The 25,385-nt window shown below is 38.2% G+C and overlaps 1 protein-coding gene across 1 annotated transcript in view; it reads left to right on the top strand.

Moving 5' to 3' along the window:
- Nucleotides 1–25,385, top strand: part of ELP4 (elongator acetyltransferase complex subunit 4) — a 98,623-nt gene that overhangs the window by 51,001 nt on the left and 22,237 nt on the right. The window contains exons 8-9 of the mRNA XM_053448866.1: nucleotides 8,248–8,356; nucleotides 12,409–12,515. Of these exons, the coding sequence (XP_053304841.1) occupies nucleotides 8,248–8,356; nucleotides 12,409–12,515 (216 nt within the window). The remainder of the gene's footprint in view (nucleotides 1–8,247; nucleotides 8,357–12,408; nucleotides 12,516–25,385) is intronic.

The raw sequence follows: 25,385 nt of genomic DNA, 5'->3' as shown, positions 1-25,385 counted from the left end.
TTAGCCTTGCCACTTTAAACAATATTGATTATTATTATTATTATCATTGCTTTGCCAGTAATATCAGTTTAAAGTGATTCCTATCGCCAAAGTGAGCATTCTGCTAACACGTAAACACACGTTGATGTGCAGGTTTTGGTGACCGGGGTATTAGTCAGCGGTACCTGCCCAGGGAATATAGCCTAGTAATGAAAACAGGATCTGCTCTGATACTGACTTTCTCTCCGGTGACTAATGAGCTTCTCTTTGACGTGCCTTTTTTTATTATTCCTCTTAAAATCTTTAAATATTCATAGTTTGAAATATTAATGTTGGGGTGCTTCAGAAATCACAGAAGTGAGCATGTGTTAGAGTGTATTTTGGTGTTTTGGAGATCATGATTTTTTGGTGTAAGTTCCCATATAAGACACCTCCTCATATTTCAGTATTCAACCCTTAAATAAAGAAAAAATATTTTCTTTATTAAAAAAAAAACCAAAAAAAAAACCAGCAACTTGAATTATTTCTAAATGCTCAACATTTCCAGGTATATACCCTAAAAAAACCATTCAATTGTACAGCACTGTGGCATATGATGGTGCTATATAACTCAATAAGTAAGTGCAAGCTTCCAGGGATCATTACTAGGATGAAAGGAGGCCTACATAGAACATCCCTTCTACCATATAACCCAGTTAGGCAGCTGCCTAGTGCCACCATGCCCCCCCCCCCACATACAATAAAATTCCCCATGTAGCAAGGATAGAACAAATATACCCCTTTTCTTGTAGGGATAGTAGCCCCAACATGCCCCTTAGGCCGAGTAGCCCCCAGCACTCACCTGAAACCCTTTTACAAGTTGGGAAAGTGTCCGTAGTACATCACAGAAATCATTTGGACACAGGAGGGGAAGACGTTGCTGCATACGCTGCAAAGCCTGGGTGCCGTACCGAGTAAGTAGATCAGCCCCTAGTATGTACCAGCAATCCTGGGATTTATTACAGTCAGAACCCATTACAAGAGGAACGAATTGGTAAGATCTAGTCTAAAAATGGTTACCAGTAGACTGAATTACCTTCTTATCATATCGTCATTTTACAACAGGGGAAGTCAAATGTAAATTTCCGTATATTAATAAACTAAGTTTAGGGAGATTCAGATCCCAGAACTATATCTGTGACTTTAGGTGAAGAGTGGGTGTCCTCACCTTATATTATTATTAAACCTGTCTAGTAACTTTAAAGAAGATCAGCATCATTTCCATATTAAAATTACCGAGTGTAAATTAACTATATAGCTGAACATATATATTTTATTCTATTTGTTTGCTTGAATAAATAATCGGTTATTGTTTCAAGTGCCATTGTTTGTTGCGCTAATGAATATTGAGCAGTCGAAGCTTCCGAGACTTTCCGAGGGAGAACCGTTCCCCCGATGGGGACGTGAACTCCTTGGTTTGGCGGCTGCTGCTACTCGTCGGATTTCCTTTGGGACGACGTGAGACTGTTTGCCCTTCTGCTGTACTACGAGGCTGAAGAATAACTAATCCTGTTTGCATTTAACTCAAAGATTTAATCACATTTTTGTTTTAACATTTTATTATTTAAGCGTAAATTTAAGGAATGGCAATAATAGTGTCAAATGGTGCTTTACTAAGTACAAATAAATCAGCGGCCAGCTTCAAATCAGGGGAAATTATTTCTTTTTTCCATATGTAGAATTTTGGCCCCAGTATTTGTGGCATTAATATATATATATATATATATATATATATATATATATATATATATATATATATATATATTATACTGTATATAGTGGCATATAAATATAGTTGCCCAATTTGAATTTCTTGGTTTCAAAATTCTTAAATTAACATGAGTGTAATGTGGAAAGCACTTTTTTTTTTATTGCTGTACAGTCATAAATTATCCAACCGATACATTTAATGTACAGTTACATTATCCAATAGACATTGAAATTTATAGCAGCAAACCACAATCTTCCTATGGAAAAAAAATAAATAAATAAGATGGGGGGGTATGATTTGATGATCAGTGTCCCATCACAGTATGTGCTCAGAGTCATCTGCTACGACATATGGAATCTTTGGCTACTGGACTTTGTTGACTGCAATCATAACCAATGTCCAGGAGTGGACACAACTGTTCCGTTAACAGATGAGGAGACCCCATGTTTGGAATCGGGTTAATGAAGATGCCAAACTAGTCATTTTTGGTTACCAGGGAGAACCAAGTGCAGGGAAATTTTCCAATACATGAAAAAAATTAGATCTTCTTGCATTTATATGCACTTTGCACTTAGCGGAAATAATACCCTAATTTAAAAGCTCATAGGCAGGTGGTGAAGCTTTTCAGAAAATTCCCCGGAAATATTTTTTACATTTTTTTTATTGGGTAATATAGAATACTGTGAATAGTATCTTAAATAAAACCACCTCGCTGTTTGAACGCAGAATGAAAGTGTAACAAAATCCAAATTCCCCCGGATTGCTGCAGATTGATGATGGCAGAATAAAGCTCTTAGCCACAAAAAAAAGTAACACTTAGAATTAATATTTCATTTTACCGACCAACGTACACCGCAGCTGAAAGCTTCCTAAGAGTTGTTAGTGCTGCAATTGACCTACAAGCTTAATAGCTCACTTGGAGAAGCAAGTGCCGGTTCAGCATAGAACGACGGCGGGCGTGCAAGTCCTGGGAGATTAAAATCAGCAAACCAAATGGCAAGCGAGCTTTCCTGGGATGGAGCCTTCTGGAAAGCTGGGAACTGGAGTTGCACTTTAGCCAGAATCCATCTAAAAACAGTGGGGGGAAGACACTGCCCTCCTGTTCTGGAGATTTGGGTTATTTTATTTATATATTTAATTTTTTTAATTTTTTTTTTGGTTTTGGCACAAGCTTCACAGACAGCGCTTCTTGTACAAAGTATAGAACACCAGCATCTTTGTGATGCAAAAACACATATGCTGTAAGATAATTGCCAAACTTGGCCAAAACGGAGCCTTCTGGTTACTGATGAGTCTGGCGCTCTACTTTAATTTTTTTTTTATTAACAAATGTAATTGTTCTTTTATGGATTTTTATTAAAACTAAAAAAAACATCTTCATTTTATCATTGATAGATTTTTTTTTTTTTAAATCATAAGCCACTTGTGGGCTTTCAAAAACTTTGGTGATGCATTTTTAATCCATTTACTGTAAAATATTTATCAGAAATTGGACTATTGTGATGGGATCGCCAGTGTATATTTTAAGGCTAAAATGTCATGGTAAAAAATATATTTTTTGTATGTTTATATATTGTTTAGCCATTGGAAAAGTGTTTATTATTTTTCATTAGATTTAGTTTGCCTTCAGACTGGAAGATTGCCATTCTAGGTGGTCATGTGATAATTGAGTGCCACCTCCTGCACTCAAACCCCAGTATGGTGATTGCTTTATGGTAGAGCCATTCCTCATAGACCTTCATGCTTATTTGGGCGATTAATAGCAAATCTTTTTAATTATCATTATAATTAAATCTACAGGGAGCCCCCTGTGATCGGTGCACTGCGAGAGCCAGTATGGTTTATAGTTTTCGAGCAGACATATATACTTCTAGAAGTAGTAGAGGGCTAGATTAGAAATAAGCCGGGAGGATTTCAACCACATTTCGGGTGAGTTACCGCAGACACGTGATCGTCATAAAGTGCTCTATACCCATGTAATAAGTCTGGCATCCCTTCCGTTCCCTGCAACCTGTAGAATCACAGTGAACACTCACCCTAAATACCCAAATCCTGCTTAAGTGAAACTAGGGGCCAAGGTACGTTGGTCTCTTTTCAGGATCCGCCCATGAGGAACACAACCAACAAATTAATGAGGCAAAAACAAAGACGATCCTGCTTTATGAACCACCTAGGAGGAAATAAGTACCAATGCTAAAACCGCTATTACTAAGTTTGAAAAAAAATCTAGCTTAGGGCCACAGATGGGTAGATCGGGGGCAATTTGTATAGCAGAACAATAACCTCGCAAAAACTAGCGTATGATCGATAACACCTTCCCAGATCACAGTTCTACGGAAGGTTCTTTTGCATTACTTTGCAAATATAGTTTTTCCATGATTAAATATTAGACCCCCAAAATGATGTAGGGCCAAAAGGTGAGGACTCTTTCTGTTACTCCACCAGTGATCGTGCTGGAAGAATAGAATCAGAGGACAAAGGCTTTTAGAAAGTGCGGCTCTACTGCTAGAGACGGGGAATAAAAAGGATCCTGCATAATACATTAGGCGCATCTTCAATAATTGAAATAAAAGCTGTATCACTTGGTACGATCAGATCAGCCGGTGTCCTCGCCAGCAGAGGGCGCGGAGATTTCTTCCAGAAGGTCTTCGGCTTTTTTTTCCCACCTGCATGAACTCTTTTTCCCAGCCAGTCTCCCATCTGGGCCCTGGATTGCCAGCTTGTTCCTGATGACAAGCTGTAATTTTGAACTCAATATGGGATTAGTCTAAGCTGATTTTAAACTTTAGTATCTTTAACCTGCCACTTTATTGTAGGCATCAGCTGGGTGCTCAGTTTGATATTCGGGTAGTAGCAATTATTTGCGTTGGAAAGAAACTTGCTTCCAAAAGCGTTACTCTGGAACAACAACTTTTAGTTAACGCAATGTAAACTCGCTCTTATTTAAACCTCTCACCAGAGGACCTATATTTAATAGCGGTATTAAATAATACGTAATAGCTCTCAGATTTATAAATGAGCTGTTGCTCTATTATTAATATTTTTGACGTATTAGCATATATGAAGACAACCAGTTTGTGCGTATATGTGAAACTATTATGCCATAGGGTTACTTTTTCGCTTTGAATTTTTTAAAGTATATTTTTTTTCTTTAATTGGGGTATGCAGTTCATTAAGTCAAGGTTAATTATTAAGTAATATTTTTTTTTAATGGATGTAAGAATTATTGTGCAGCGCCTTCCTTATAATAGGAGAAAATAGAAATTTTAGTTTTTGTTCCCCGCACACAATAAGCTCCTTAAAGTTATAAGATAAGAATTCCGCGACGGGGGTCAGAATCACAGGACTGCGTTCACCCTTATCATTCTTTCCAATCGCTGCTAATTTATAAAGCTGTATACTAATGCAAATCCATTGCGTGAATCTCTTCTTGATTGTAATCTAGGAAGAGCAGGACACTCATCTATTTTACCAGTATGTCCTAATATATGCTAATTTATTGTCAGTTTTGCATATTGACAATTTGATTATTATTGTTCCCTTTCCCTCTTCCCTAGAGTAATAGTAATGCTATACACTGTAACTACACTCAATAAATAAAACGCCTATTATAACAGCTAGCATAAGGACCCAACCAATATGACGTATGTTCTTCTAAAAATAATACAATTATCTTCAGTGTGTTGGGTCTTTCGGGCTACTTACGCACACACCCACACAATGCTAGTCCGACTTTGATGGATTGACTGACATCTGGGCGAGCGACTATATCAGTAGATTGCAGCTTAACAAGTATGAATCGGTTAAGAACTAGTCACTCATCGACTAAAGGTAAGTCACTCATTTGATTGCAGATAAGACCCATTCGGCCCATCTGGTTTTTTTCCTTGACTTTTATGTCAAAGTGAACACAAATCTCTGTGGCTTTGTTTTGGTCATTTTGTTAATGACCGATGATCATAACCAGTGATGATAGGAAATGCAGATCAATAGGATTATTGATTTTCGATAGCATTGATCACTGAGTATTCCTAGCCATAGGCAACCATTGAGGGGGAGGAAACTGGGTGGTGAGCATGGGAAAGTGGGCGGGGAGTAGGTGGACAGTAGGCGGAGAGTGGGCGTGGTCACACATCGCTCCTCTGCCTGTATAGAGAAACAACTGGCCGAGAGACCAGGGGAAGCAGCGCTTTACCCGGAGACTCCAGGCCGAACCCGTAGAGCTCTGTTATGCTCTAGAACATTGCGATACTCACACTTTTCTCGCCGCTGACCCTCTTTTTTATGAGAGCAGAGGGATGGATGTGTGAGTCCCTTAGAGGGACTGTGGGTTTTAACTGGGGCACTTAGGAGGTATACAATTGTGTCAATTCCACATTGATAATTCGTAGAACAGTATTAGCTTGTGAGTTTTTTGTTTAGTGAGAGAGCTGTCCATCTTATTACATCTCAGCCGATTTCTGTCCATGTTATGGCCCGCTTTACTTACTGCAGAGACATAAATTCTTGTATTATGCATGGTTAATGTTTAATTAAGTTTTATGTTGCCTGGTAATACTTGGACGAATATTCTCATTTAAAGCACACAGTTGTTAAACGATAGCCTGTGTAACTTTCCTCTACTCTAAATTAAGTGGAAGGTCCTGAAAGCAGTTTTTATATGCAATTAATAAAAAAGCTTTGAATTATTAATCCTAAAGAAACGTAAATAATTGATTTCCAGCTTCTAACATCCATCAGGGACTAAATCATTTTAACCGTAAGTACTAATCCGCCTTTCCCGTGGTAGCGTATGTCTGAGGCCAACAAAAAGCATGTTAGTGTTATTTACAATCGTAGCGATGTAAAATGGAGGAACTTTGAAGTAGATTATACGCAGATCTGCGGTTTATTATGTAACATATGAGGGTCTGGGTTCATTTTGTATACCAACAGGCATAGCATTTCATTTATAAAGGGCCTATCTGGTTTGCATACATTGTGATCATAAAGGCACAGCGGGCTAGGCTACAGTTAAGGACCCCTAGCCGTGGAAGGGACCCACCATGGGAGATGGAAAAAAAACTTCATATTGTTCATATGTGAACTGCTGTACAGTTCGTGGAAGAATGGGTATGACTTCGTCTTTAAATGTAACAAACGGAGCATCTGTGGGGTTTCCGAAAATGATGATTTATTGCATATCATCATAAAGCGTAGCCTGTGCTTTCCATTAATATATGGGAATGCATTAATAAAAGGGAACTTAATAATGTGATGAATAAAATGTCATGTTGTACCTTTTATTATATGACTTATGCGTCCAGTGTTTAAGAGAATGTAAATGGCGGGCTTAATCTTTGGAATTGTTTGTATTGACGTTGCATCGACCCATTGTGTCTTTTGAAATCCACGTTTCTTCATCTTCCTTGTGAAAGCAGAGATCACCAATCTGTGCCACCTTTTTCTTTGAGCTAAAAGTCCAGCACATATGCCATTAATACACAAAATGGAGATGAACGGTACTTTTAATGCATCTTTAAAGTCTTCTTTTCATAATGGACTGCTCACCTTTGGAGGAATGTAGAATCTTTATAGCTATTAGATAGTGGCTGCATCAATCCAGGTGCTAAGGACAACCATCCTACGACAATTCCAAGAGTATAGCCATTTCACAGTTTTTACTGCTCCAGGAAGCCCGGACGTGTGAGAATAATTGCTTTCTTTCCTGTTTTATGAAAGCTTCAAACTCAGAACTTGGTTCGTGGTTCATTGAAAGAACCCAGTAGACGTAGAGCCCAAGTGTTCTGATAAGGAATGGAAGAATGGAAAGGCTCCACCTGATTCTCTCTGTCGAGCTCAACAAAATGTCATTGTAACCTGGTAATAGACAGATGCCATGCGTAGATTGCCCAACAATTATTTAGTGCCACCACGGAAATGACAAGAGTGTGGGGTTCTGAAGGTGCAGGGTAAGGAGTTAGTGTGAAAGAGGGTGCTGAGATTACCTGTGGTGGGTATCCATGCATGCAAGGGTGATGTATAAATGTAATCTTGTTACCTAAGTTTGAGGAACTTTCCTTGAACCTCAGCATTACCAAGCACTTATCTCCTGTGAGCTTCCAGTTGTTTGGTTTTGGTAAATCTCACAGATAATACATTTCTGATTTGGTTTATTTTCGACCAGTGACTTCTGTCTTCCGAGGAGCAAATCTTTGGGGGGAACCTGACTACCTCCTCTTTTTAATCCATTCCAAGCACAAATGTGATGCAAAATTAGGCAGAACCTGTTTTAACATAGTCATAATTCTGACTGATGTAAACCAAACAAATTGTGCCCAAATTCCACAATATCAGACCCATAATCTCATAGGATGTTTAGCTCTGTGGATCTTCACCGAGTCACGGCAGATCGGGTATAATTCGGTAGACAAGATTCATGTCTGGCAATTACATTGTTCATTGGTTAGGATTCAGATTTATTTAGCAAACACTAATTATGTCACACTCATAGTGTATTTTGTTTCCCTGTTTTACAGAATAAAGCAATTACGATGCGCGTGAGAAACTTGTCGGATACGGTAGTTGGCCTTGAATCATTTATTGGGTCTGAGAGGGAAACCAATCCATTATACAAAGACTATCATGGTGAGTTCAATTGTTTGAAATGGTTAATGATGCTCCTCGCCATTATTACACAATCACATACCCAACACTGAATGTGGACGTCTAAAAAAAATTATGGAACGACATCAACGAGGAACTGTCCTCCCCGCAAGATAGAGCATCATAACATTCATGTATCGAAGCTACCTATAGCTTTTCTTTTTCCTAATATCTTCGTATTAGTTTGAGATTATTTAGTGTAAGTTTTGCAATCAGCCATATTGAACACACGGCGTCCAATTTATGTCTGTCCTGAAGTTCTCTTCCTTCTTCTTATTCACCCTTATGCAAAGACTGCCTAAACCATTCAACAACGATCAGCAATAAAATAGAGGGATAACATAACGAGAAGCTAAGATTGCAGCTCCCATGGTATAAACATAGGGGGGCTTCGAATGACAGATCCTAAATCCAATTTGTGTGAATTCATTCCTTTCTGTATTTTTATATTTTGTACATTTTATGTATGGAGGCGCAGTGGTAATGGAGAATGAATAAATAATATGAATTTACTAAAATATTAACAATCATGGGAGTAGTATATATATATATATATATATATATATATATATATATATATATATATATAATTAGGATAAGGTTTAATTTTTTCCAGCCTTTAGTCTGGGAAATTATGAAATTTTGTAAATTAAAGACTTTTTTTTTTTTTTTGAATTTACAAAACTATATGAATTGCTTTGATAGGTTACACACACACACACACATATATATATATATATATTGTTAGATTGTATTGAGACATCTGACACTCGAGTAAATCATTTACAAATTTCTCTGTCGCTAATCTTTTTGAAATGTTCTGTTCTTTTCCCGAGTAAAGTGCATTAAAGCACCAAAGAAGTACAAGGAATTTCCTTGCATGTTGTCAAGTCTCATTTCGGAGGCATAGCTCAAACAGACGTGGATCTCAATAGACAGGCTTTGGGGAATTTGTATTCAAGAGAAGGCTTGCAGTCATCTGACTTGAGTCCAGCTTGTCATGAAATCAATAGTTTTGAACTGGGAAGCTGTCTATTCTGAGACCTAAATAAGCATTTAATATAGCTGCTAGTTTAAATTATTTATACATTTAAAAAAATGATTTTTTTAATTACGAAAATCAGGCTAATGAGTAGGAATGATCCAAGAACAGGCCTGTTGGATGCTTAAAATTCAGGACATTAAATGAAATTAACAGATTTCTGTTAAATTACTGGCCCATTTTAATGGCAGCCTTTGTAAGCTTTGGGGGGGGGGTATAACAAATAACCACACGAAATTAACTGATATGCTTCTTCCCCACTATTTGCTACATAGTTCCCCAATATTAGTATTGCCCCTTTTAACCCATTAACCTATAAAGCTACTAAAAAAAACCATAAGTTGCTGATTGGTCAGACAACCTTCGTAAGGGTGGGGTTAATAGATAGGTGGGTACTTAAGGACGCGAAAGCCGGTTCTTCATCTGTTCCCAGCTTCCCGAAGATTAACCTTTCATCTAAATATCCCCAAAGCTGTTATTCTGGTGATGAAAAACGATCTATAATTTTAATCAATAAATTCAAAGTTTCCCTTTAAAATATCATCCTTTTACTTCATCCTCGGAACTGCCCTACTGCCTTTAAGTGCTCCTCCATTAACCTGGAGCCTCCGTAGCAGCGGTTGATCTGGACCTGTCTTTGGAGAAGGTCTCCCATCACCCGGTACTTCTTCTTATAGCCTAACCTCCAGAGAGTTTCTCGGGGCTGATAGTCTCATCGCAGACGTGGAATCGCTCCACAGTCTTTTCGTCTGCCATCTTCTTTCTCTCCCCGGCATTAATTCTCCAAACACAAATACAATATGTCTACCAGCGACTCCTTTATATTGTGTGTGCTGGAGACTGCGGAGACTTGGTTCGTTGCCAGCACCCGAGGTCTGGCATTCCTGGTCCCATGAATGCGTGAAAGCTCATTCCGGATGGGGCGAGGAGGGGGAAGAAGCAAAAAGTCACAACTACCATGTTTTTTTTTTCTTTAATAAAAAGAAATACCCTCAATTCATTTTCTTCACCAAACTCAGGTGCCCATTGGAAGCTTAACTCATCCGATACAAGTATGTAATTCCCATATGGTGGGGGAATTGTACATAAAATGTTTAATGTTGACATTGTAATGTGCCGTGACATTGATTAAGTTACAGGGGGAATACTCCATAGTCATTGAATGCCAATGAGGACATTCTGTCTAGCGCTGAAGGTTAACTGGCTGTTTCATTTACATTTCCATAGGTAAAATATGCCAGATTTTTTAGGATTAATCCGTATACAGTGGAACATAACAGAACATTTTTTTTTCTTTAGTCCAATCATCATATTTTCACCTAGAATGAGAGATGTTAAGTGTATTCTGAAACCCTACCGTCCGGAAATCTACATGTCTTCTATGTGTAGACTTTATATGATCGATACCCCCAGCCATACGTATACACACTGCCTCTAACATTCCCCATATATTTATATTCTATGGTCCAGGAGGCAGAGGAACTCTAGTCTGGATTAGAATGTGAGCCCTACGTTCTCAAGTTTAAATTCATTTACATGTCCGTGTCCCTCGAAACTCCGTTACTTTCCCAAACTTCTGTGTGCGGTGAATTCCATTCTGTTTCTACGCAGGGAGATTCTTTTAGTTTGCATATATTACTGCCGTTACAAATACTGTACTCCCATGGTAACCCAAGGATAACGCAAATGCCTTGTAGAACTTGGCTTTGAAACACAGGGAAAGTTGTCAGTTATGCACCATGTGGGATCCAGACAGATACAGAAAAATTATGGCGTGAATCCTCTTTTCTTCTAATATTTACTGTTTTATCATAACCAAAGTAGTCACAGGGGAATAAAACAAAATATGGAAAATAAATAATAATAATAATATAAAATATATATATATATATATATATATATATATATATATTCTGCGCTGAATTCATAAAATTTAAATTCATAAAAACTACAATTTTCCCATAAAATTAATATTCATATATTTACATACCCGTTCTGTAACAAAAATATTTTTTTTTTGCATTTGATGGGGAGAAAGGTTCAGTGAAAGAAAAAAAAATCTTAAAGGGCTGGGCGATTTACTGAAAAGATGGATGAAATCTGTATTTTGTCCTACATGCAGTTTTTTTCTCTCTCTCTCTCTCTTTCTCCAGAAATGATGTAACAAATGTCTGTGGATCACAGTGGAAAATTACCCCTGGGTTGTCAAGGCATTATTTTAGGCAGCGCAAAAAAAAAAAAAAAAAAAAATATCCAGCGTCCTTGTCAGAAAAGATCAGCATAAATTTCCACTGACATGATGCCAGGCTTGCAGTGTACCTATGGCATTTCGACTGCAGACACAGGACACAGATTTCCTAATTTATTTTGAGAAAGAAAAAAAAAAAAAAAAAACACCTTTTGACTTTTTTTTTTGTTTCCAACCAACGCATTCTCCAAATATGACCCTCCGCATGATCCCTTCTTCAGATACAACAATACAGTGTAAAGCGACTTTGCCTTCATTAGAACTTTGCTGGCTATCAGTGAGCTATAAACCTTGTTATGTCGGCTGCTTACTGGGGCAGTTAATAAACTGGGGGGGGGTTGCTCCACGGAGCCGTAGGCAGCTTGCAAAGCGATAGCTTACTGCACATCCAAACGAGAAAAAGGCACGCAAATCAGCTATAGCACTGACAAGTATTAAGATCCCTCTTTACATGCGTACAGCTGTGTACCAAAGTACAATTAGTTTGCCTTGCACAAGGACTCCTGTATCTTATTCTGCCTCATTGCCTGAGCACAATCACTCTGGATTGCTTGAGTGGTCTCAGTAGCGAGCTCCATCCTGAATAAGGAAGGAGAGCAAATGTGTGTAAATATACAGAGATTGGCTTTTTATGGCTCTTAATTTATGCATCGCAGGGACAGGGGTTTTCCTCCTTTTTTTTTTTGTCCCTCCTTAAAGTTCCGCTCTTAATTTTCCTAAAAAAAAAAATATTTTTTCTTTAAGGTTTGCTCCACGTCCACCAGATACCTCGACTTAACAGTTTAATTTCGGACGTGTCGGACACGAAGGACCTGGCTTTTAAGTTAAAGAGAAAACTTTTTGCTATTGAGGTAAGGACCAAAGAATTTCTCCTCCATCCCTGGGGGGTGTATATATATATATATATATATATATATATATATATATATATATATATAAAATTAGCGAGAGTGAGATACCTCTGATTATGAAAAACTTTCATTTTACAGAATGCTTTGGAACTAAGCCAATGACATAATTCAGTAGAACTCTATGTCTAATGATTCATTAGTTGTAACTTGGTGGGTTCACTTTTACATTGATCATCTCTAGAAAACCTAATATCGCTGTGTTACAGATAATTATTTCTCAATGTGTACAGGAGCAAAAAATATGAGCAAGACAAAACGCCAGTAAAAAAATTATCTCTTAAAGGCAGTTATTTCCTAGATTTACAGGGGAAATAAAATTGATTTGTCAAATTACCTTAACTATGGAACCTGGCTTTTCATTGGGTACGGTGAGCCTTCTTTTCTTGACAAAACCATTACAGCAACCCCCACAAACCACTTAATCTCCATTCAGAATTAAAAAAGAAAAAGCTTTTTAAGCCGGCCACTTGTCTTAACGGCTTGAAACCATAAAAAAAAGGAAAGAAAGAGAATTGCCACCAATAAATTAGCATATTTTAGTTCATCGCCTAATGATGGCCAATGTGGCTTGGCATGACTTTGGTCTCTGGGACTTCACCCTTAAGTGACCACTTTGCCCCTTGTTTGACCCTTGTGCCCTGTTCAGCCGGCCACTTGGTAGGGAAGCAAGTGTTAAGAAACTTAAACATTTGCAAGTAGCAGTGCCTTATAAATCACCAAGAAGCTCCTATCAAGTGACAAATTAAGACACCCTCCTCCTCGGCCATGCTTACCAATGTATTTAATTATCTAATGTTATTGGGAGTAGTTAATAGTTAATCAGACGGCCGTCTCTCAAGCAGGTCACCTCTGCATGTGTGCCGAGGGCTTTCTTTAAACCAGACACTCCTTTAAGGAGCTACTTAAGACCACTTGAATCAAAGACTCGCACTTTCCTTTGTGAAGCCCATTTACTGCTGTCAAGAACAAAGTGTTGAGTGATTAAAAAAAATACAGTGGCTCGTTTTCTTTAGTGCTGCAGAGTGAGCTTTACATTGTTAGGCTGCAAGAGGATTTTATTTTGTGTAATTAAACCTATATTTTTCTGATGTTTGGAGAACTTTTTTGTAGTCTTGCACTGCCATTAAAATAAGGTTAGACTTCAATTCCTGGTTGGTGAGTAATATGGTGGTTCTATGACTTATCACAATCCGTCCACCGCCTTATCATAATTGATCGTCTCCCTACCGACCGTCAGTCTTCCTTCCTCCACCATGACCTCAATATTTTGCTTGTTCCATCGTGATTTTTTATCTTCTCAACCTGCTCAATCAATCAAATATATATTGCCTCCCAGCGGATGTTGTATGGGTAAGTATATGCTCGGAATTACTGAAATACACACACTGGAGTTCCACCTTGTAAGGTCTTGGACATATATAACGGTTCATTTTACTGTAATGGTTAGTATGGTTTTTTAATATAATACTCCATACTTTCATAGGGGATCAGGCTTTTACTTATTAATACCAGGGGTAGCCAACATGAGAATGAAACTTCTATGGTCCTGGTCAGCACTTGGCCAGATGAAGCGAACCGGGTGTCATGAGAAACACATTTCAACATCTGGAGAGCTACCTGATGCCCTGTAGTGTCTTAATTCATGCGCCTGTCTTAATTCATGCACCTGCCTTAATTCATGCCTCTGTTTTTCATCAAAATATCTGTCTATATATCTACCATCTACCAATCATAGATTGATCTTTCTGTTTTAAAGATGTTGCATGCAAAATATGTGTATTTCACTAATTTTGTTTGGACAATAAGCAAAAATAATAATAATAATAAGTATATGCTATAGAGTGTGAATATAACATATAACAAAATATTTCTTACGCATAATTTCACTTACACGACCGACCAAAAGGGAAATCAAATCTTTAAAAGAAGAAATCATTTAAAGTTCGTCTGTCTAATCCTATTTCTTCCAACTTTGGAATCCTAATTATAAAAAGATAAAAACCATCATTTGACTAAATTATTGTCTCGACTCTGTAGCAAGAAAAAGGTATAATCCGCAATTGGGCCAATTAGTACACCCCGTAGTTAGAAACGCTGAGGCAGGGAACTTGATTAGATGTGACACCATTCTAGTTCCCACTGTTGTTATGCCAGGTATGGTGGTCAGACTTCAAAGGCCTCAAGGCATCAGCAGGGTAAGGTTTGCAGGCCAGCTTAGGTCCGGTTGTTAATCTCTCTGCTAAAACCACAGCAGCCCTCGCACAAAACGAGCTTACACAACACAATCATGCGGTATTAAAGTTTGGGTTGAGTCATGCCAATTTGCCTTTGATTTTCTGATGATTGACTAAAAGATGGCTACATGACTAGACACATGCTAAAACTTTCCCGATTAGGTAACTTCTCCAAGTATTTAAAGTATTTTGAGATTTCCCAGATGAATGATATGATAGCAGTTCATCCTGCGTTTCAAGTTCCCGATTTCCCGGCGGCGTGCTGGCGTGTTAGGAATATTGGTGCGTTTATTTGTTTCCTCCTTTTGCTTTTTTTTTCTTTCTTTTCCCTGTTGCGTTTCGCTATTAAGTCCAGATTTAAATATAATGTTATTTAACGTTAAATTCATTGTTAATACCTGGTGATGTTTCAGGGCTATTGTGTACTATTTGATTAAGCATTTTCATCTTCCCATTTGCTGTCACTTTTTTCCGACCCGGTACCCTGTGCAAAATGCATTACGAGAGGCTGCTCGGTGTATTTGCAAACCGGAGTGTTAGTAAGAGAATCAGAGAACCCCCCAATTTCACTATATATTATAAAAAGACGCCACAGGGCGCCTCTGCTCAGTTTCCATAAGGGAACTTGATATAATTCTCCTGCATACAGCTCTAGTTACATTATATTCAATTATATAGCTCCAGCAGATTCCGTAGCGTTGTTACCGAGTCAGTAAATTAATTTAAAATCACACACAATAACAACGTGGTACAAAAGGAGAAGTACTCCCTGCTCTTGTGAGCTTACAATCCAGTCCTTACCTCCCAGCAATAGCCAACGTTGGACGCTTTTTCATTTTAGGTAAAAGTTGTGGCTAGGGCTCCGCACTTTACCTAGACTTTTTTACGTGATTTGTTTATAGCTGTTTGGATAGCTGAGTGAAATTAGAAGGGAAATACACTAGCGTTTCAAAAGTCAGTTAGCTTTTTTTATGGAAAATAAGGAAATTTTTAGCTGTAACGTAATTGCAAACGGGTTTTTGAACGATCAATTAGCCTTTGAAACTTTAACTTGGATCAGCAAACACAGCGTGCCGTCAGAACACAGAAGTGATGGGAGTGATAAAGAGCCTCTGTACGCCTATGAAGATATTCTATTAAAAATCAGCCGTTTCCAGTCATTGACAACATTAACCCCGTCTGCGCTGGTTTTCTGATCCATTTCACATCATTTTAATGGACAAAATGTGCTTTTCTTTCAAAACAAGGAAATATCGAAGTGACCCCAAACCTATGAATGGTAGTGTATCATTTATTTATCTGCTCCACAGGATGGTGTAATCCATTCATTCATCCGCGTGAGGGTTAAAGATATTTAACATCCATCTATTGGTGCCACTGCATTTTACTGCCGGGCAAACCTACCAAGACCTGCAATCAATTCGTTCAAAGATAATATTTTTGACGTTCTAGAAATGGCCAAAAACGTCTCTGCCCAACAAACCTGCCATTCTGTTACACGTGCGTTCTAGAGATCAACACAATGAAAACTGTCTAGCAGGATGAGTGAAATATTTCTGTGGGTTTGCACTCATCACCAGACATCCCACCTAATGTAGGGCACGTATAAAAAATGCATATGGTTGGGCCCGTGAGAAGCCGCGCAGAATTAAACTTTCATAAGCATCTTACAGTAATGTTTGTGCCTGCCTTCCGGTACGTCTGGAGCTTGTCTGCGCTGAAGTCTTGCTCTTTTTTTGTGTATTCATTGGTCATTATTATTCTAGCAGCAACCCAGGAATCTGAATGTGTATGCCTTTTATCCTTTTTTTAGGCTGCGCGCTCCCCTTTCTGTGTATTTCTGGTGCATATTTGCAGGTTGTGGCGGAATCATTAATGGTGTCCAGAGAAGGCTATGAATTGCATGAGAGTCTTAGTGGGTTGAATGCAGTGCAGGCCCACCGATTCAGCTCCTTGGTAAGCAATATAGCCATTAAAAATGAAATAGGATTCGCCAACCTTGGAGTACTTTGACGTAGTCGGGGGCTAAGCAGTATATGGCCATATAGTGTGTTGGAATCCCCAATATTTTTGCCACAAATAAGTGTTTTTTGAATGAATTCTTGCCTTGTTTTCAGTAGCTTGTCTGTACAGCTTTAAAGCTCTCATTAGATGGTAGATACACACAGGTGCATGACACAATATGTGTGCAAATGTTGTAGAACAAATGACACTAAGGGTTAATATGATACAGTGATATGATAATGACTTTGCTATTCGCGTCTCATCACTTCAAAGCAGTTCTGCCAGTGAATTCTAGAGCATTGAGGTGTATCGGCACCTAGTGAGTTTGGATATATTCCTTTTATTGATAGGTTTTCTGCAATATTCTGCATTAACCAACCTTTGTGTTACCAACATAGACAATTAGCCTGCCTAGGACACACAGATTTTGAGCGGATCACTAGAATTAACCCCTGTTGCTCTGACCTCTTCATTATGCTAGAGACCGCAGTCAACATCATTACTTATATCGTAGCTTTGAAAACAAAGGGTGCCCTTTTTTGTTTTAATAATACGTAAAGACTTGGATAGAACCAAAATACCGGAATTTTAATCTCTTCTTGGACAAATTTTGCTTTGTCTGCACCACCACCCAGGCTAAAAATAACATTCCCATAGCCTTAGTGACAAAGTTGTTATAGCTTTTTTTCCTTTAATTCTCTTGAAAGGGGCCCGTGGAAGAAAAAAACATTAATATTTCATTTAAATTGCATTTTTTAGTAAGTAAATTCCAACATTTTTTTTCATACTCACAAGCTCTGTGGGAAATAGACCTACATATTCCGGTACAAAAAGTGTCTATGCGGCTGGGCGTTATTCATATTAAACATTTTAAAGAGGCAGCGTTGACGTGAAGATGGAAAATGTGGTCATACTCTTGACTGCTTAAGGCTTGTGAACTCCCTCTTTCCGCACAACCAGCATGGTCAACGTGAGTGCCTACTCTTTGTAAGCTCAGAAACATCAGAATTCAGAGTGTGATGTTGTATTCCCTACCTTTTGCTTGATACAGCATGAATTATAGTTAGCCAAGGATGTGACGTCATTGTTTGAAGACTGGTTTTTGAACTTATATTCTTCCATATTCATATTCGACTTACGATATTTTCGGTTTATGATGGGTTCATGGTAACGTAACTCCAACGTAAGTTGAGGAGCATCTGTATGCTGGTTGAATTCTCCTTGCCTTGGTGCCTGCTTGTGAAATCTATTATATCTCTTTATCATCATGAGCTTTTATCTCCCTTTTTGCCATCATTTCTATCATTCTTCCCTACCCTGCTCTGCACTGCGGACAAGAAGTGTCTTCACCAACTCGTGTTCTCTGGGTAATCCCGGTGCCTACACCTGAAGATCACCCCTGCAATATCCCATGTTTCATGTCTGTGCCTTACATATGTAAGGGCTTACAGTGACCAAAAGTGGCTTATTTTGGATCAATTCTTTGCGTATACAATCTCTGTGGTTAGGGTTGAGCCAGTGGTGTAGAATGGTAGTAGGGCCCTGCAAATACAGAGGCTACTTTTATCTAGTCTAAGTCTCTTTCCAGCTTGTGGGCCATACCACTAGGATGTCACCAAATTTACAAAATGAAAAGCTGATAAGAAAATGGTGATATTTTGTTGGCATTTTTTTTAAAATGTTTAAGTCTGAACATCCACCCAGACTTGTTTAATTTTTGTATCTGGTCTACCATTTATACCTAATGGCAGACTCAAGAGAGACATGTTTTTGAGAGGTTTCCAGTGCCGTAGATCATAAGAGGCCCTTTCCTTTAGACTTCCTTTGATTACCCAACTTACCAAACTAACCTGATGACAACAGAATTTTTAGAAATCATTGTTCCTTTATTTTGCCGTTATTGGTAATCAAAAGTAGAATGTTTTCTTGTCTTGTCAATTGAAAAAAATGTACTTATTTATTTTCAGAACGCAATAAAATTCTTAGAAACCCCTTTTTGGGTAATACCTGTGATCATAGAACATGCTTCCGTGAACCTTTCCAGAAGTAATAAAGGTTTCTGCGGCAAGCTCAATGAGGTTCTTATGTCATGGTATCATGCACCTTCCTTCTAGGTGTCTATACCCACCAGATGTCAGTTTTCAAATTCATAAGAATGTTAAGGATTGGAAGAAAAAGCACCGTCTGCAGAACACGGCAAATTAATACTATAGAGATCTTTACCCAGCAGATATTCATGCAGAAACATCCAAGGCTATGGCATAGGAAACATCTGTCAAGCACACAGGGGTTATGTATACACAATTATTCCAGCCCTAAGTGCTAAAAGTGGAGCATTCATCAGGAGCAGTTACTTGGTTGCTACGGCAGCTGCACTGCTTTTTTAGCTCTTAACTCAAATAGCTTTTCATTACCACCTACCAATAATAAGGAAATACGTTTCTGACTGCCATGTACCTGCGTGGGCTCCATCAAGTTGCTGACTTCAGAGTGTTATTAGAGGTCAGCAGAAATTTAACGAAGTGAAGAGTTTGAAGATTTCCAAAGAGAGAGAATGGGCCGATTCTTAAAACATAAATAAAATAAATAAAATTCAGCATAAAGCCAAATCCAGCACGAGCGTTTGATGGACATATTAAGCTGCCTGCGCCCGTTGCCCAATACAGGATATCCACGTGTGACTAAAGCCTTATGTCTCATCCAGACCCCCCACGGGCACCGCATAGAACGCCTTCGCCAGCCGGAACAGCAGCCCAGTCATCCTGGTTTCAGATTGTGTTCGGCATATCATTCTGTACAATTTATAATAAACAGATTATTCTCCTGGACAGGAATTAAGAAACAAAGCTGCCTGGAAGAAGAAAAAAAAAAAAAGGTTTTTATTGTCAAAGTCGCTCCCGCCTCATGTTTTGTAAGAAAATTTCATGGTCTCATTGTAAAGAGAGGATGATTTAATACATACTCCCAAGATAAACTTTCCCATTGTCATTAATGAGGATGGATAATACTGAGTGACAAGTGTATTAGGAACGACACAGAGAGAACGCTTCGATTTGTCAGCGCATCTATGTTCGAGCTGGAATGTTTAACCCTTTGCAGTGCAGAATAACATATTACAAGACCCCCCGGCATTGGAGGAGATAAGCGCAGCCATTGTGTTTGTAGCCATTTTTTTTTACCGTGTTCTGTGTGTCTGTAATCCATGTAGCTTTATGTACGTGTGACCTTTTTATGCCTTGTTTCCAAACTAAGCCCCCTTCTTCCTATTATTTCTGAAAGAAAGGAGGAAGTGGATTACAACTTTTTAGCACAATAGTAACTGTATTTGCAATGTAACAATGAAAATTATCATTTTTATTTAGGATTTTGAGTTCCCCGTTCTCAAGTGCTCCATTGACTGTATCGATATCTAAGATTCCTTTTAAAATCCAGGCGCTTACATCCTCACAATGATGCCCCTTGGTACATTTGATCGAGGGTTACCAAATACTTCTTAAACTGATCCTTTGGCTCTTTAAAGGACTCACATCTGTCATTTACATGACTTCCCCAGAAGGTCTGCCATCGCTCTGAACACTGTCCCATTAGACTTTCTCTTGGTTTTAAGACACTCTTCTCCAATTACGTTGCCTGTCTACCATGAAAACATTGGTTCCCTCTTCCTCATTCCCATTTTTACATGTATGCCTATTTGGTAGCCCCTAAATCCAGAACCCATGATGGTCTATGAAGAGTGATTTGGGAACAGCTTGCTTTCAACATAAATCCCAACATGCACATTGCTTCCTTTTCCTGATTAGTTCATCATGGCAGAAGAAAGCAAGTACAATGCGTGCCATGAATTCTTTCATCTCAATTAATTCTGTGCTGGGTAATCTAATTTTAAGGGTGTTTTTAAGACTCCGTTTCCGTCTTTGTATGTATTGTAAGCATACAAGTGATTCTTATACCGCTGAATTTATTCTGCCAGGTTGCCAACCACTTTTCGCCTTTCTCGTCTCCATTGACACTAATAGTGACTGAGTTTTTGTTTGTTTGCGTCCAAAATTGGCCAAGTGTCAGTTTGTGCTCAGAATAGGCTATCGGGACTGCATCCAGCTAATCTTTTTCAATCAGGCTTACATTATGAACAAAAGTGCATCTGACAGTTTAGTTCTCAGTGAGATGACAGAGTTATACGCTGAGATATTTCGGTGTAGATCGTACCATCCGTGTGCTGCTGAGCCTCTTTTCAGAGAATGTTAAGAAATGCAACTATATTAGGAATTAAGTTTTCTGCCACTGCCCAAGGCAGAGTCATCAGCGAGAGACCCATACAAAGACACACAGTGTTCCCCGTCATATATTTTTGTAAAAGCATCTTCCCCATCATGCAAATCTTCAGCCTGCTGATCCATTGTTTCAAAATATTTACTGGTTTCCTATACCTCTGATAACTGAGCTATTGACTCCATCACCAGTGGCATGGATCACCATTGGGGGCATATATGAAAGACAACACTAGCATAGATAAACTCTTATTCAGACAGGCACCAGTGGAGTTAAGGGGTTAATTTGCAGGTTTCTTGTGGCTAAATCTTTCCATGGTAGATGACACCACATTGTCATTAAATGTTACGTTCCGTAAGTATGTACCGCTGGCAAGATGCACCTCTGTTAGAACCACTGGCTGAGAATTCTTTATTGTTGTCAGCGGGGAATATCCTTCTAAGACGTAGTAATGTTGTCGACATTAAGAGAACAGCCTTTTTTTCTAGATGAATGCGAAAAGACACTTGGGTAATTGGAAACAAGCTTTATTTACTGGGGTAGGTTACTCAGCTATATTAACTAAAAGGTATCTGTCTGTCCTCAAGTAGGGACGTCTTGTGAGTGTGTAGGGCCATTGGTAAGAGAGAGCCAAACTCTGCCCTAATGAATCTGACTTGACAGGTCTTTGCATGGTTAAGTGGTCATATTCCCTAAGGGTTGTGTTGAAGATCACTCTTTTGAAAGCGAACTAAATTGTCACTATATTCGGATTAACGCGCAGAATTCAGAAAGACTTCGGTCTGTATTGATTGTATAAGGAACCTACCAAAGAATATAAAGAAACTACAAAACAGCTACATTGTAAACACTGTACAAGACTCAGTTTTAACACTATTTCATTTTATTTGGCCCCGTTCTTTGATGTTCTTTGCAGTATATCCAGTGGTGATGTCATGAACATTTTGAGCCCTTGAATTGATTTTCTTGGGGCTGTCACCTAAGACATCTGGACTCCTCTGTGCTCCATGGACAGTTGATGAAATGAGTGATAATACTACAAATAAAAAAAAATTACATGGGTGGCATAGTTCATTCACGGAAGCATGAAGTCATTTCACTGCCTCTGCAACTCAGGTACAGAGGGCTTGGAGCATCGAGTCTTCATTTTCACAAGTCCCAAGACACGTTACAAAACCAGCATGGAGTCCAAGATATCAAGTGGTTCATAGGGGCACTTCTTAAACCCATACTAGACTGATTGTCAGTTACATTGTCTGTAAAGGGTTAATTTATGATCAAATATCGCGTAACTTCATTATACTTGGAATATCCAATAAACTTTTTTATATATATATTTAGAACTTAGTTTCTTGCTTGATCATAGGTGGCAACCCACTGAAAACCATTTAGTAAAATGATTGTGGTGGGAACTTACTGTTTTTAAAAAGTCCTCATTGCGGCTCATTTAGAAAGTTATCAGGTTCGTGTAATTTGGAAAGCATCAAATAAATTGCATTTCACGATAATGAGAGCTCGTTTTATTTTTCTTCGTTGGCTTCCTTTACAGACGGTCTTATTGGCTGGTACCGTTCGCTTCACTGTCTTACTCTATCTCCTCCCGTGTCTCTATCCGACTGAAAAACATGCATTCCAAAGCATTAAGGATGTTGTCTCTTGTTCACTGAATGTGTGAGGGCAATTTTGTAACAAACAATTGGGTACGTTGCTCATTCTGCTTAATTTACCAAAGTACTCTTGGCTTATAAGTGTCAATAACAAAGTCCCTGCTTCCCTTGGGTAGAATAGTTTTTTGTGTGCATTTTTTTTATTTATTTTTTTACCAGGTTTTTTGATAGTCCATACTCTTGTGATTCATGAAATGCTGCGCAGACTGTGAAAAGCGGAACCAAAATTAAATTAGAAAACAGAGACGATTGCTGGATTGTAAAAGCACATATCCCCCTGATTTATGTGTGTGCAGACTACAAGGTTCTTATTCCAGTGCGTGGCGTAGTCTGTTTTATGGAACAGAGCAAGAATTCAAGGCATACCCAACATATACCATTCAGAAACGCTTATCTGCGGCATATATATATTGGGGATTACATCACACTATTTAGCCATGTATTCCCTAGCCCGCCACTTCATCAAAGTACCCCAAGTTTGGCGAGTCCTATCTAATTTTTCATGGCTATATTGGATACCAAGGAGCTGAATCAATGGGACTGCCTGCAATTTAACCCAAATGTAACTTTCAAGCAATTTAAAGCCTGGACACCAGTAAAGAGGCCGCTCAACCTGCAAATATGCACACCATAAAAATTGCTAGATATGCTCTTTTGTGTGTACATATTGATCATTATAATTTCAGCAGCAACCTGGGAATCTGAATTTGTGTGCTTTTTAAGATGAGCTCTCCTTTCTGTATTTATTTTTTGTAGTTTGTTTTATACGTTTATGAAAAACAGTGAACCCTTTTAAAGTGACTAAACAAAAAAGTCTAAATTGAGCCCCTTTGGAAGTATGCTATAACTTCTAGTTTTATAAAGTGACCAGCCATATGAATGGAAGATCTAAATCCATGTGGTTATCCTGAATCGAAGACTGAAGACTGATTAAGTTTTGATCTTTACAGCAGGGAAGACATGGGAAGACTACGTTGACTAAATTGTTCTTCTCTGCTGTCAACTTCTGTGTCTCTAAATTAGACTTGTCACACATTATGTTAAAACATTAAGGCATGGCACTTTAAAAACAAGTAGCAAGTGAGCAATATTGTAAAATACCAGGTGTCTTCAAGTCTTAGAAACATAGCACAAAGAAGCACAACAAGATGTAGCCTTCCTACATAAAGCACAAATAATTTTCAAAGGAATTTTAATGATGTTTATTAAAACTTTTTTTATTGATAATGATGTAACTACAAAATATGGACAACCTTATAATTGACAACCTTATAACCCCTTAAGGACAAAGGGCGGTCCCTAAACCCATTGAAAACAATGCATTTTGTCATTAAGGGGTTAAGCACAATGCTGCTCTGTTGATCTTGTACTGATGTTTTATCAAAAATGTATTAAAAGATGTAAGCACAGTATGTTCTGGTTGGAGAGTCACAAGATTGGTTACTAACCTATGGAGATAAATCAACGCTACTGAAGTACTCTATATGGGGTACCCAGCTATGTTGGGGACCCAAGGAATTGATACCAAAATCCTGGGTGCTCCCCATTAATGCTGGTGTTGTAACTTAGGTATTGTGCGTACAGATCCTGCCATCCTTTTTTTTGCCTAGCTTGTCACACAACTTCACAAGGTTCCAATAATCTGTTGGGTTGGCCATACTTCGATCTATATCCCCATAGCACTTAGGAGTAGAACAAAATTCAAAGCAAGTTCTTACCTTGCAAGATCGAGCTTGGTGTTGTAGCTAATTGAGACTAAATTGTAACTTCTTGAATTATTTTCATGGCATTTGTTCTAATGATTTTCTAAAGATCTATAATGTGGTAGGCCGCACATCTCCCGGCATCAGACACTCTCTGGATTCTTACTTTAGCTGTAAAGAACATTCTTCTTTGAACCTTCTTTCTTTTAATCTCCATGGGTGACCTTCTGTCATCTTTAGGTTCTAAAGCCCTCCAACCCTCAACATCTCTTCAAATCGATTTATTGACTTGGAATATTTTTGTTTTGTTTTCTCACAGAAATCCAATCTGACTAACCTTTTCATATAATTAATTAAACATAGATTGTATATTGATCTATATCTTGATTCCTTTTGAGTTGTGAAGTTTTTTTTTAGCCAAATCTGGGTAGGGTTTGGTTATCTGTCTTGTCCTTTTTTGGGGTACATGTACATACAAACCACTGGCCATTTTGCATCAATCTTGTAAAGAATGATAGCTTCCTGATTCTAATTGTTTTATATTTCAGTGCCCAAAGTTATTAATGTATGCCAACTGTTACTTTTCTCTACAAGTGTGTTACCTTGTTTTTATTTATGTGGAAATTAATCTATTATTCAGTTGGCCAGCACAAAATGTTGCTATCACTTTCACACTGCTTGGGAGCAAGTGGGACAGCTCTTAAGGTCTGTTTTTCTCACGTGGCCATAACTATGAACAGGCAATGCCTTATATTATTAAATATATTATGGGCAGCAGAAAAATGTCTTAGCTACAGTCAGCTGTCTGTAACAGCAGTAAACAATATTTTTGAACCGTTTTATATATATATATAAAAAAATAGGGCACATTTACAAGAAGGGGTTAAAAAATTTTCAGTAAAATAAATTTAAATCTTTAAAAACAAAAAGGCA

The sequence above is a fragment of the Spea bombifrons genome, chromosome 10 (genome assembly GCF_027358695.1).
Source record: "Spea bombifrons isolate aSpeBom1 chromosome 10, aSpeBom1.2.pri, whole genome shotgun sequence".
Classification (NCBI taxonomy): Eukaryota; Metazoa; Chordata; class Amphibia; order Anura; family Pelobatidae; genus Spea; species Spea bombifrons.
Note: the sequence above shows the minus strand (reverse complement) of the source record. Positions and strands in the feature narration are given on the sequence as shown.